This window comes from Aquarana catesbeiana, linkage group LG02 (genome assembly GCF_042186555.1).
Source record: "Aquarana catesbeiana isolate 2022-GZ linkage group LG02, ASM4218655v1, whole genome shotgun sequence".
Taxonomy (NCBI): Eukaryota; Metazoa; Chordata; class Amphibia; order Anura; family Ranidae; genus Aquarana; species Aquarana catesbeiana.
Window position 1 is genome coordinate 524,743,839 of NC_133325.1, and position 13,915 is coordinate 524,757,753.

General features: G+C 44.2%; 1 protein-coding gene across 4 annotated transcripts in view; it reads left to right on the forward strand.

Moving 5' to 3' along the window:
* PIK3C2B (phosphatidylinositol-4-phosphate 3-kinase catalytic subunit type 2 beta) overlaps window positions 1–13,915 on the forward strand; it is a 1,217,858-nt gene that overhangs the window by 764,196 nt on the left and 439,747 nt on the right. For all 4 annotated transcript variants that reach the window (XM_073615832.1, XM_073615830.1, XM_073615833.1 and 1 more), the window contains one exon: window positions 400–542. In XM_073615832.1, the coding sequence (XP_073471933.1) occupies window positions 400–542 (143 nt within the window). The remainder of the gene's footprint in view (window positions 1–399; window positions 543–13,915) is intronic.

Below are 13,915 nucleotides of genomic sequence, written 5' to 3' on the forward strand. Positions count from 1 at the left end.
CAGCAGTTTTTGGCAGCGGCGTTTTCTGGCTGGGAAAAACCCCAAGAACTAGAGTTTTTCAGCTTTAAAAACGCTATAACTGAAAAAACGCAAAAAAACACTGAAAGCAGCGTCTATTCTGTGTTTATCAGCGTTTTTGAGCCATAAGCTTTTGTGGGGGTATAATTTTGTTAAAAAGAAACCTAAAAAAGAGCTTTAGCTGAGAGTTGCGATCGAAGAACATTATGTTTCTTTGTTTTTCTTCTCAGGCAGTTAAACATTCTTAAGTAACTGCTGATACTCATAAAATATCTAGATGTTAGAATTTTTTTGTGATTTTAGCTGTGTTAGATAAGGAATTTTGTGGTTAACAACAACGTTTCTTTAAAGTCCGTTTTCCTATTCTCTGGTCCTCTGCAGATCGATTTTCCTACTTCTGCTTTTGATGTAAAATTCTCAAAACCAGAAAGTAAGGCCTTCAGCCCCAGATACGAACTATCCAGTTTACCTGAGAAAGATAGGAGTCAACTGCAAGAAGCAATGCAAAAGGAGTCCTTATACTGGTGGGTGCATTAAAAAAACCTTTTAATAATTTTACTATGCTGTAATACCATATAAAATAACCTCTGTCATTTTTAAGATTACTTAAAGTGATTGTAAAGTCTTGTTTTTTTTTTTCTCTAAAATAACAAACATATTATAATTACCTGCTCTGTGTAGTGGTTTTGCACAGGGCAGCCCAGATCCTCCTCTTCTCAGGTCCCTGTTCGGCTCTCCCGGACCCTTCCTCTTGTCGAGTGCCTTCACAGCAAGCAGCTTGTTGAGTCGAGTCACAGCTCCCTGTGTTCATTGGGAAGCGGAGCCCGGTTCGGCCCCACCCCCTCTCTCTCCTGGTTGGCTGAGTGACTTTGACAGCAACGGGAGCCAATGGCGCTGCTGCTGTGTCTCAGCCAATCAAAAGGAGAGTCCCGGACAGCCGAGGCACTTGACATCGCTGGAGAGAGACGGAGCTCAGGTAAGTATTAGGGGGTGCTGGGGTGGCTGCCACACAGAGAAGGTTTTTATTTTAATGCATTGTTAAAAACCTTCTTTACAACCCCTTTAAAAAGGCCTAAATTATTAAGAATATTATAATAAAAAGATATTGTAATAAACAGAATGTGACTTGACATATCCGCAATGACAAACCTCCATCCCTATTGAATATGTATACAAAATGAAGAAAAGAGTAGGACTTTAAATGAGGGATGTCAATGCTATAAACAATGCCTAAGGTGTAAATGGTTTTTTTTATTCAATCACATATTCACATAAAACGGTCTAAAATTCATATAATGTATATTCTGAATGGGTTAAAATACCATATGCAAAAAGACTGACAAATACAATTACAGAAATACATATATACAAAAATAGCATAATGTAGATAATAAATACATAAATTGCAAACACGAGCCAGTTGAATGTAAATTTGAATCAAACTTGTCTGTGCACCCTATAAAATCTACGTGTTTCATGGCTCACGACCATTCGTCATAAGTTAGATGCAAAGATAGGCTATAAATGAGTATCAAAAATATATTTTATTAAATCATACCCAAAAGAGGGGAGCTAATAGGGAGCAAGGGGTCTGGTACTTACAGATAGGCTCCAAAAAATGTGCCCAGCCTGTTAAAATGGAAGCACGAGGGTCCTAGACAAAGTGTCTGGTCGGGGGCTGAGGCCGGAGTCATGCTCAAATCGATAAAAAACAGACGGGTGTGGATATGTTGACAGATGTTTCTGCTACAAGCAGAAGGGGGGTGGGGACATGGCACATATGCAGCTCAACCATGTACTGAAAAGAACACAAGAAAGTTGTTACTGTTAATAACAGAAGGAAGAAAAGCCCAAACTGTGGCATAAGGACCATTTGCACACTCTGGAAAATGTGTTCAAGCACCAAAGCCCAAGCAAGGTCATGTAATTTGATATACACCACATGACAGGGGCGTGTTTTCTCATTGAGGCAGCAAAATAAATATACCCTGCTGAAATGATTAACAAAAAAGCATTAGTATCGTCACTACTGGTGGCATGAGGGGATACCTGGACCCTATAGAGGTTGCACAGGCAGTCCAACTCCTCCAGGATGGCACATCAATTCGTGCCATTTCCAGAAGGTTTGCTGTCTCCCAGCACATTCTGAAGAGCATGGAGGAGATTCCAGGAGACAGGCAGTTACTCTAGGAGAGCTGGACAGGGCCAGGAAAAGTTTGAATATTAACATTTTGGAGTTTTGGGCAGTTTGTAATTGCTCTAGCTTACTGGACAAGATGGCTTCAGATATTTCCAATCTGAGTCATGTCGGACAATGCCACAGCAGTGGCATACATCAATCAACAGGGTGGAACCAGGAGTTGGACTGTCCAGATGGTGGTGGATCACATTCTAATTTGGGCAGAACATAATGTTCTGGTTGTGTCCCGGGTTTAGAGAATTGACAGGCAGACTTTCTCAGTCTTTGGCAGTTGGCTTTAGAGGAGTGGTTGCTTCATCCCGAGGTGTGCAGTGCGATTTGTCAATGTTGCGGCACTCCTGATGTAGATCTGCTAGCCTCCAGATTCAATGTGAAGCTGAACAAGTTTGTCTCCAGAAACAGGGATCCACAAATGATAGGAGTAAATGCTCTAGTAACGCAATGAGTTCTTTCTAATTTTATGTTTTTCCTTCAGTTCAGCTGATGCCACATCTGTTAGCCCGAATTCTGCACAAGTCACTTTTGAAAGTCACTTATAAAGACATTATATATATATATTCATCACTTTAGAAAGTCACCTACCTTATATTGTGTATATACATTTATGTTGCCTTTTACACATTTCAATATCATTATTTAATTTTACCAGCAATTTATATGTATATTTACATGCACATTTATATAAGGATTTGTCGATATGTGGCACATATAAGCATTTGCATTCTTTCACATATATGAAGGTTTATACATTTTAGCACACAGCAGGATTTTCATTGGACTGGAAATGGTCACCACACGTTTGTGTTTTTTTTGGCAGCGTATTTCACCCCATTATACGTATATTTTGTCAAACACTTCCCCAGTGGGGTTTTCAGGGGAGGCAGCAGCCACACTCATACATATACATATCTAATATCATCAAAATGTGCACAACATATTCATACATATTCATATAACATATTCATAACATTCATATAAAAAAAGTTTTTATCACAAAAGTGTCTTTAAAAAGACATAACATCCAATGGGCAATAACAAGCCCGCATATGTAAAATCGAATATAGAGGTGGCTCTCAGATTTTACATAGAGCTTGCTTTTTTATATGAATAAGTTGTGTACATTCTGATGATATTGTATACTGTATATCAGGAGGCCATCGTTAAACGCCCATTTTTTTAACCAGAAAGCCTTTATCATAGGGCTTGGAGGGGTTATGAGGCCTGGTGCGAGTCCAGTATGAACCTAGGATAAGGTTTAGATTTTGGATTTGGTGGTTTATTTCCAGGGGTCAGTTGCCTCTCATTCTTTGATGCACACATTTGTGCAGTGGGTAACCTGTATCATTGCGCATGTAAAGTTTCCCCTGTGTCCATGGGACTTGAACATGGTCTTGTCTGTTTTTTAAAAATGCCTTTTGAACCAATTCGGGAGATTCCATTGATTTTTTTTGACTTGGAAGGTAGTTTTTTATGGTAGCGATCACTTCAGCAAGGAGGGTATTTAAATTGGTGGCTCTGTCCTGTAGGGATTCTTTCTTTAGTTATTCACTATGACTACGTCCACATCTGTCATTCCTGACAGAGGTGGTTTAAAGTTTTCATTTGAATCAGGACATTATCATGCCTTCATTTTTTCCTGGTTCTCAGTCCTCGGGTGAAAAAGCCCTGCACATGTTGGATGTGGTCTGAGCTATCAAAATTTACCTAAGGGAGCCGTCTGCAATCCATTGCCATCCATTACACATAAAACCTAGAGTTTTCCCCAAACTCCATCCTACGGTCACTGGATATTGGCTGCATCGTTCCCGGGGACAATTGTGCAGTTTGGCCGGCGGATCGGGCTGTTCTTAGGCCGCGGCCGGCCCCACACCACAGACGCCGGCCGCCATCTTGCAGTCTACGAGACCTCCAGCATCTCCGGACTCGAGTTCCATGATCGGCGGAACAGATGGCGATCGACCAGCCTAAAGCCAAGGGCGCTGTCCCCGGAGCGGACCGGACTGTGAGGGGACCCAGGAACCTACGGAAAACACAGCTGAAATAGGCCCTGGACACCCGCGGCCTACAGCAGTCCCGAGGCCTGTGAGGCCTCCAGCATCCCCAGACTCTAGTGCCGCGATCGGTGGTGCGGGGGACAACCAGCTTACCCTCATCTACAGCGGGCACCTCCTGGGCATAGCTAACAAGTCCACAGCCTGCACAACCCCCTCACAGATATCAGAGAATCAAGAAAAGGTTATTTTGGGGGCACCCAGCGCCGGCCGCCATCTTGCGGCCTAGCTTACAGGACGGGCCCACACACTCAGGTACTGTGCCCTAGCTAAACTGTGCTTTCCTCCTTGAACCCCCACTCATACAGTGTTTAAGCCCCGCACCCACACTGATAGGGTGACACCACTGCACTCCCAGGCCTGTCTTTCCTTCCCAGTCCCCCTCATCCTCATGGAGGCTGGGTTCTGATGAAGAGTGACCGACCATGGATGGCTGAAGACACACACCCCTGAGTTCCGTGCCATCCCGACAGCTACAGGCTATCTCCACAACACAGCGCACCCGAGTCCTACATGGGGGCAGCTAGCTCACACTCCACGGAACTTACTGACCCTCAACAAGGCACCATACAGAGTTATCTACTTAGAACGGCGCCGATTGGTCCCCGGACCCCTAAGGACTAGATGGCGCCCGGCCGCAACCTGGGGAAGACCAAGCCTCCCACTACCACTCCAGCAGCAGCCTGCATGATAGAGGACAACAATGAGAAACTCCAGGATTCCAAAGGAGAGCCATCAGCCTCCTCTGTGAGGTCAGTCACATCGCATGACACAGGCACTGGGGAATCCCAGACAGTCACACATCCCTTGTCAGGAGAGCCCATTAGAACGGAAGCTGCAGCCCTCCTCTCTGCCTTCAGAATTGATTTTGAATCATGGGCAAGCAAAATGGAGGATTCCCTACATGTGGAGCTAAACGCTCTGAGACAAAAAGTCACAGCTAATGAGGAAGCAGTATCAGTTTTAACCACTGCTCAAGATGACCATGAGGCACGTATAACAGCACTTGGATCCTCATCCGCGACGCATCTCCGTCGCCTACGCCACCAGCAACTCCGCATGGAAGACAGCGAAAATCGTAGTCGCAGAAATAACATTAGACTGCAAGGCATACCTGAGGCAACATCTGGAGCAGAGCTGAAACCCACTGTCATAACTATCCTCAATAAAGTACTGGGAAGAGAGGCAGCATCAACAATTGAATTGGATCGTGTTCACAGGGTAGGAGGGCCAGGGGGGGCCCGAGATGGTCGCCCCCGCGATGTTACACTATTACACCTTAAAAGAGGAGGTCATGCGAAAGGAGCCCCTATTCACCTGTACCCCGACTTGTCTCACAATACGCTGTACATGCGTGGAGTGGTGCGCCCTTTACTTGACCTTATACGGCAGGCTGGAGCTTCCTATACGTGGGGACACCCCTTCAGCATCAAGGTGACATAGGGCAACAGCAGGTTCACGCTCTCAGATCCGGATCAACTATCTGACTTTTTCCTCTTTATTGAACAAGAACCGGTAGACGTCTTGAACTGGCTGGACCCTCCGGATGATAGATCAAGACAGTTGGGACTTGGCCCACTCCTGCAGTGCCACAGACGTCCTAGGTCTAGATCAGTTTCTTCCGGCCCAGGGATAAGAAGACCTACTGTGACAGACCTAGCCAGAAGAGAGACTTTTGGAGGGGACGGAATGCTAGCCTCTTGCCGATCGATCGGGGGCCCTGGCATTTGGGGGCACAGTGCTCTTTTTGAGCTGTATGCCTGGGGACCCTTGAGGTGGTATCACTGTGGATTCGGGTCCTGGTCCCCCAGGACACACAGACTCTGGGGACCCTGGATTTGCCATTTTAGAAATAGTGGCTGATTCATAATGCTGGGACAAATACTGTTAGGAGATGCTGATGTCAATTCCAGCACCTGTCTGTCTGTTGCCTGCTAGAATGTGTATTGTAAATAAGTCTCTAGTATGGGATTTAAGAGTCATTAGATCCCCATTGTTGTTTGTGTTAATTAACTCTGCTATTGTGATAATGTTGATTGGGTTTTCTGAGCTACAAGACGGCCAGTCTGGCCTAAAGGTCATGTCTGAGTCATCTAGGCTGTCTAAAGGGATTAGTTAATTAGCTCATGTTAATTAGGTTAATTAGTTAACAGGTGTATGTTCAGAGCAATATGAGCAGGAGGTATAAAAGAGCCTGTATTCCTCAATAAAAGAGATCCCTGCTTGAACTTACATACAGCCTGCCTGGTGTTTGTTCTGAGCTATCACAACTGGATTAGAACGGCACATAGCTGTAGTTCTAATCCCGGAGCATCGGATGACTGAACCATCAGACGTTGCGATCTGCAATCGGATTCTATAGCAGCAGAGGAGTGTCGGGAGAGTGGAACCGAGCGAGCAAGGGGCTAGTTACACCTACCTCTCCAGAAGATTAACTCAGAAGCTCGTTGGAGACTGATGGCTTGTTTTGTCTTACTATGCCACTTACCTTTTTGAGGGATCCCAGCAACTTTGCCGCATTTTTGGCGGCATGCTATGTTCTTTGATCCCTTGACTGTGATTTTCTTTTTTAAAATTGGAGACCTCCAGTAAGACTGGTAAGGGATTCCGTGAATATAGGGATCAGAACTACTGGCTTTTTTCCTGCTCTTTGCCAATTTATTATTTGGCTGGGGTTCGGGAGAGAACATAGATTATAGTCACTCTGTGACTCTCACTATGACAGGCGTCAGGTAATGCTAATATACACCAAAGGTTTTTTCTAGGATGTTCTGCTTTGTATTAGATTGTTACCTCTCACCCCCTCCCTATATACCATGTGATGGGGGGTTTTGGCGGGAGTGGGGGATACTACTCTGGGGGGGAGATTTGGCCCCCAGCTTTAATCAATCTCTGCTACAAGAGATGCAGGTTTAAAAGGCGCCACACATGGAGCAATTGGTTGCCTCCTCGGGTGGATCCCCCGCTCCTCCTATCCTCCCTACATTCATATTATTATATGGCTAAATAACTTTTCTACAAGCAGGAGCCAATGTAATTATTTTTGTTATATACTCCCAGGTTAACTACTTAAACCCAATGCACATATTTAGTTGACTGTTATCATCTGTTATCGTTAATAGTGTTCCACTTGACTTGTTTTCTCTGATACAGTGGGAGCCCTTTCAATCCCACTCAGAAGGCTTCTTTAGGAAAAGGCTGCCTTATGCCCCACATACGTTTCAAATATTAAGTGTGCCACATACACTATATATATGCCTGATTCGCTGTCAGGATCACGGCTCAGGTCCATTTCGACCTTTCCCCCACAGTAGGACAGGCACTGTTTGTGCCTAAAGCGTGATATTTCACGCAGTGTTTTGCGTTAGCGAACACATTAGTCTTCCAGACACATCTTTTTAGGTGTCTTTTCATTTACACCTTACTTCCTGCGTTATCCTCACGCTCTTCTCTTATTCCCCCCCCCCCTTCTCCCACTTCCACATTTCACCTCTCTTCTCCATCCTACCCCGAACTGCTCTCTATAACTTTCCTCTATATCTTATTACTTTCTCTCCTATACAGCCTCTAGCACTCCAGCATGGCTCACACGGTGACCTCACGCCCCCAATTGAAATTTTGTTCGTATAATGTAAACGGGCTTAACATCGCTTCGAAATGTGGGCAAATTCTGTATCAGATGCACAAAAGACAGGTCAACGTGCTTTTGCTACAGGAGACCCACTTCCACTCTGACTCCACCCCTGCCTGCTCCAGTAGATACTTTAATAGGTGGATCCACAGTACCAATCTGACACAAAAATCTAAGGGAGTATATATTGCTTTTCATAAAACACTCCCTGTTGAACTGCTCGATCTTATGGCAGATCCCCAAGGCAGGTACGTTTTTGTAAAAATCTCCTTATGGGGGACTAAATTTACAATAGCCAATATATACTTGCCTAACACACATCAAGTCCCATCGGCCTTGCAGTATTTCAAGATTTTGGCGGGTTTCGCAGAGGGCAAGCTCATACTTGGAGGGGACTTCAATACTCCCCTGGATCCACTTTTAGATTCATTGGCATCCCGTTCCTCTATATCCTTTCCTAAAATACGGACCCTAAAACATGCCATCTACAATATGCATCTTGTTGACTTATGGCGGATACTGTACCCGGACTCTCGAAACTACACACACTTTTCCAACATTCATCAATCATACAGTCTTCTAGATTATTTTTTAGTCGACCACGGCTGCTTAGATTGGTCCCCAAATTGTGAAATAGACCCTATGGTTTGGTCCGACCACTCTCCTATATTCCTGACGCTTGCAATCCCCTCTACCCCAATAAAAGAATGTACATGGAGGTTAAATGACTCGCTTCTGACTGAACCAGGGTTCGATACACGGATAGCGGAGACTATATCAAACTTTTTTACGGACCATGCTTCCGATGACACTTCACCACCCATTAAATGGGAGGCATTAAAAGCGGTATTACGGGGTAACTTTATTCAAATGGGTGCCCGCATGAAAAAAGAACGCGCAGCTGTGATAGCTACGGCGGTACGCAAACTTAGGACGCTGGAAACTACCCATAAACGCTCCCCGACGGTGGAAGTGCTTGCGGAGGTTTCTTCCGCTCGCACTCAGCTTAGGGAATTATATGAGGCATCAGCCTGTACATTTGCGAACAAACTAGCCTTTCATCAATACAAATTTCGGGATAAATGTGGTAGATCGCTAGCTCGCACCCTGCATACCAAACAACCTAACACCTTTATACCTCACATACAGGACAAATCTGGGAAAACTGCCTTGTCGCCTTCTGAGATGGGACAGGTATTCCGGGACTTCTATCAATCCCTAACATACCTACAGCAAGCCCCACTGAGCCTCCCTCTACTGCAGCGGAAACACAAGCCTCATATATCGCACAAAATGCACTACCTACTCTAAGCTCCTTGAAGCTCCGATTTCGGAAGACGAGGTTGCCCGCGCCATTACTTCTACCCCATCTGGTAAAAGTCCGGGCCCGGATGGCTTCACTCCAAAATTTTATAAACAATTTGCTCCCCTCCTTACCCCCTTCTTAACAAAAGTATTTAACTCCATCTCTGAGTGATCAGTATTCCCGCCGCAAACACTAGAGGCACATATCACCCTTATCCCAAAACCAGACAAAGACCTGACTATATGTGCTAATTACGACCCATTTCGTTGATAGGTGAAGGTGTATGCGAAGGTGCTAGCTAATAGACTACAACCATTGTTACCCCGCTTAATACACCTAGAGCAGGTTGGCTTTGTGAGTGGAAGAGAGGCGCGAGTTAACACCCTGAAAACACTTCTCATTGCGGATTATGCTCGGGCCCACAATGTCCCATTGTGCCTTCTCACGGTGGACGCGAAGAAGGCCTTCGACCGCGTCGACTGGCAATTTCTTCGCCTATCACTGCAACAACTAAACGGTTCTCTATCTCCAAAATTTACTATCCACAATCGAACGCGACAGGGGTGCCCCTTGTCTCCCATTCTCTATGTTCTTGTTATGGAACACCTAGCCATCTCCCTTAGAAACAACCCGGCTATCCATGGTATTAATATAGGCCCTATACATACTAAAATTGCCCTATTTGCAGATGACTTACTCATGTTTGTAACCCAGCCGCAAGTTTCCCTGCCCTCCATTATACAGGAGTTTCGGAGATATGGAGATGTTAGTAACTTTAAAGTTAATCATAGTAAGTCAGAAATCCTCAACATTTCACTCCCAGAAGCGGCTCTCCAACAGCTCTCATCCTTCTTCCCTTTTAAGACAAGCTCCACATCTATTCGTTATCTAGGAATCCATATCCCAACAGACGCATCCCCAATATTCTCCAGCAACTTTACCCCTCTACTTCTTAGAATGCAAGCGGATCTGGCCACATATGCATCTAAACAGCTCGCTTGGTTGGGTAGGGTGAATGTTTTAAAGATGGATGTTCTCCCTCGATTCCTATATCTTTTTCAAACCATTCCTATATATATTCCCACCTTGTTCTTCAAAAGGCTTCCTCAGATTTTCTCTAAATTCATATGGAAGGGAAACCGCCCCAGGATAAAATACGACACAATGATCCTCCCGAAGGACCGGGGGGAGCGGGGGTCCCAGATGCCTCTACATACCATAAGGCAGCAGTACTCATACGTATCGTGGATTGGTTTCACCACCCTTCCTCTAAGCTCTGGGTTCAATTGGAGCGACATCTCAATGAGATTGGTCTTTGGGCCATGCCGTGGACCCCTACAGCTCAGCGCAAGGATAGTACACTCTCTACTGCTCTTCCTCGTCAAACTCTTCAGATATGGGACCGCCTGATCTTAACTAGTAAATTATCTACACCTCAGGGCCCAATGACCCCTCTCTTTGGGACTCCGGTCTATCCCCCAGCTGAAAGTACGTGGAGATTTGGACCCTGGAATAGGCATAGTAGTAGATGATTAGCACTGGTTTTACGCGCTGACCCATCTTTGAGAACAGACATACCCTCCCAGACGGACCTGGGGCCCCCAACAATGTGGTTACAAAGGGGTCAATTAAGGTCATACATATGTACTTTCTCCTCCATTTCAGAGATCCTTGATGACCCATCAGACTTTGACGAGCTGCTCTTACAACCAGACCCGCCAATACATGTAGTATCACTGTTATATTCCCTACTACTGAACGTATCTGCCCCTGACCTTCCAACATACACGCAGAAATGGGAAACAGACTTACAACACTCCATCTCCCCTGCTGATTGGCAAAAAAGCTTTATCCTGATGCATAGGATTTCTTTGGCAACTAAGACTCAAGAAAAAGGGTTTAAGCTATTAACGAGGTGGTACAGATGCCCAGCGACTATCCAACGGTTTAACCCTTCTTTGCCAGATACTTGTTGGCGATCCCTGTCCTCTAGAGGGACAATGCTCCACATTTGGTGGGCTTGCCCTCCAATTTGGAAACTTTGGCAAAAGGTCTTTGATCTATACGGCAGACTAATGGCGACCTCAATTAAGCCCACACCAGAGATAGCCCTACTATCTATGCTTCCGGGCCCCCTCAAGTCGATTAAAAAAGACATACTGCACCACTTTCTGGCCGCAGTTAGGACAGTGATCCCCCGACATTGGAGAACAGCAGAGGTGCCTTCCTTGGGTGATTGGGCTGTCGAAGTGGATCAGATAAGAGATCTGGAGCACCTATTGGTGCAGCAAGCGGGGAAGGAGGAACAGTTCTCCACCACCTGGACCTCGTGGTCAATGTTTTGTTACTCCGATGACTTCTCTATATATGGGTCAAGGATGCCCCATCCTTATCCACCGATTAGCCATGCTGGGGTGCTTATCACCTCCGTTACCATCCCTTATCTCTTTACACGCTATCATTCTCCTCTTTTTCTTTGCTTACTTTTACTCTATGTACTGAACCATTCACTCAAACATATAAATAAAGATCATATACCCAGAATAGTTCAATGACTTGAATATTTATAATAAGTAAATAAATGATTCCTACAGTGTTCCAGCCTGAATAGGAGGATCCTTCTGATAATACTAACACGAGAAACCATAAGGGTTAATATATGTTGGTTCCCACACGCATGTTATTCTTCTCTTATATCAAAGGCTCTTACATACAATGTGATATTTCATTGTTTCACTAGAGACTATATGCCAAAGTGTTTACTCCTGTACATCTATAGTAAAGGTTCACCTCAATATTCTATGTATAATATATGTAATATTATACTGTAAAGTACTTTATTCCTCTGTTATAGTTTTTTCTTGAAATAAACTAAGATTGAAAAGAAAATTTACCTAAGGACAGCTGCAGTAGTTAGGCAGTTGGATTCATCGTTTAGTCTTCTGGAGGGTCTGTGGAATGGTCATGCTGCCTCGAAGTCAACCATTTCTCGGTATATACGCCAGGTTGTGTAGTGTGGTCCCTCGCGCTAAATTGAGTAAACAGGCTGTGTGGATATCCGCGTGATTAACTGAAATAACGGATGATGAAGAATATAATAAAAAATAATAATATTAAATGTGTGTGAATGGTGATGATGTCTCTACGGACTGCAGCAAAATCGAAAGTGTTCACTTACACTCAGCAAGACAATAATAATAAAGTGATTTCGCGCTTCAAATCTATCACATCAAAGTATAGTAAATACAATATATAGATGAATAAAATGTGTTCTAAAAGTGTAGATACAGTGCAACATCATAACAGTGCTCAGTATTAAAATAAATAAGTGATCATCAAAAATGCTGTTGTGCATCAATATTAAAAGATAAAAAGTTTATATTGTGCATCAATATTTAAAAAAGAGTTTATATTGTGCTTTTTCCACTGGGATCATATAATGGAGAAGGGAGGTGATAATGATTTTTGAAATTGTAGTGATCTGGTGAAACCGGGCTCTCTGGACTCTCACCTTAAATAAAATAAATATGGGCATCAAAACAGGTTCTTTGTTCGATGTAGTATAGTGCCATTCAGGTAAAAAGAGGTTGAGAAGCGGCGTCTGAGGCGCCTCCTTACTGACTTCTGGTTTCGTCTGCTCTCGGCCACGCCCTACGCGTTACGTCACCGCTCGTGACTTCAACTGGGTCCCCAGTTGAAGTCACGAGCGGTGACGTAACGCGTAGGGCGTGGCCGAGAGCAGACGAAACCGGAAGTCAGTAAGGAGGCGCCTCAGACGCCGCTCCTCAACCTCTTTTTACTGTTATGCTGTTTTTAATCATTTACAATGTAAGAGACCACCTATATTTTCAATAAATAGTTATTTTAATTAACATACTACACCATTGGAGGCCTCTTTCTCTCCCTTTCCTGTTCATACCACCGGACTGGTGGAGCCCAGGTGGGCAACCCCTCTTTGTTTCCATATCTGATAGGTGCTTTAAATCAGGAAAACCGCTACACCACCAGAGAAGCCCTACCTGAATGGCACTATACTACATCGAACAAATAACCTGTTTTGATGCCCATATTTATTTTATTTAAGGTGAGAGTCCAGAGAGCCCGGTTTCACCGGATCACTACAATTTCAAAAATCATTATCACCTCCCTTCTCCATTATATGATCCCAGTGGAAAAAGCACAATATAAACTCTTTTTTAAATATTGATGCACAATATAAACTTTTTATCTTTTAATATTGATGCACAACAGCACTTTTGATGATCACTTATTTATTTTAATACTGAGCACTGTTATGATGTTGCACTGTATCTACACTTTTAGGACACATTTTATTCATCTATATATTGTATTTACTATACTTTGATGTGATAGATTTGAAGCGCGAAATCACTTTATTATTATATACGCCAGGTTATTGCCCAAGTTTCTGGTCTAAAGGGTAAGATTCTTCCTTTTCAAGTAAAGGCACCCTCCACTAGGGGTGTGGGTGCCTCTTGGGCTAGCCATCTACAGGCATAAGTGGCTCAGGTTTGCAAAGCTGCAACCTGACCTTCGGTGCATACCTTTTTACCTTACTGTGTTGCAGGCAGAAGAGTAGTTCTTCAGGGGCCTGTTGGTGACTTCTGTCTCTCCCTTCCGTCAAGGTCATTGCTTTTGGGCATCCCAGGTAGTCATGATTATAGCCTGCTCTGTGTCCTGTGATATAC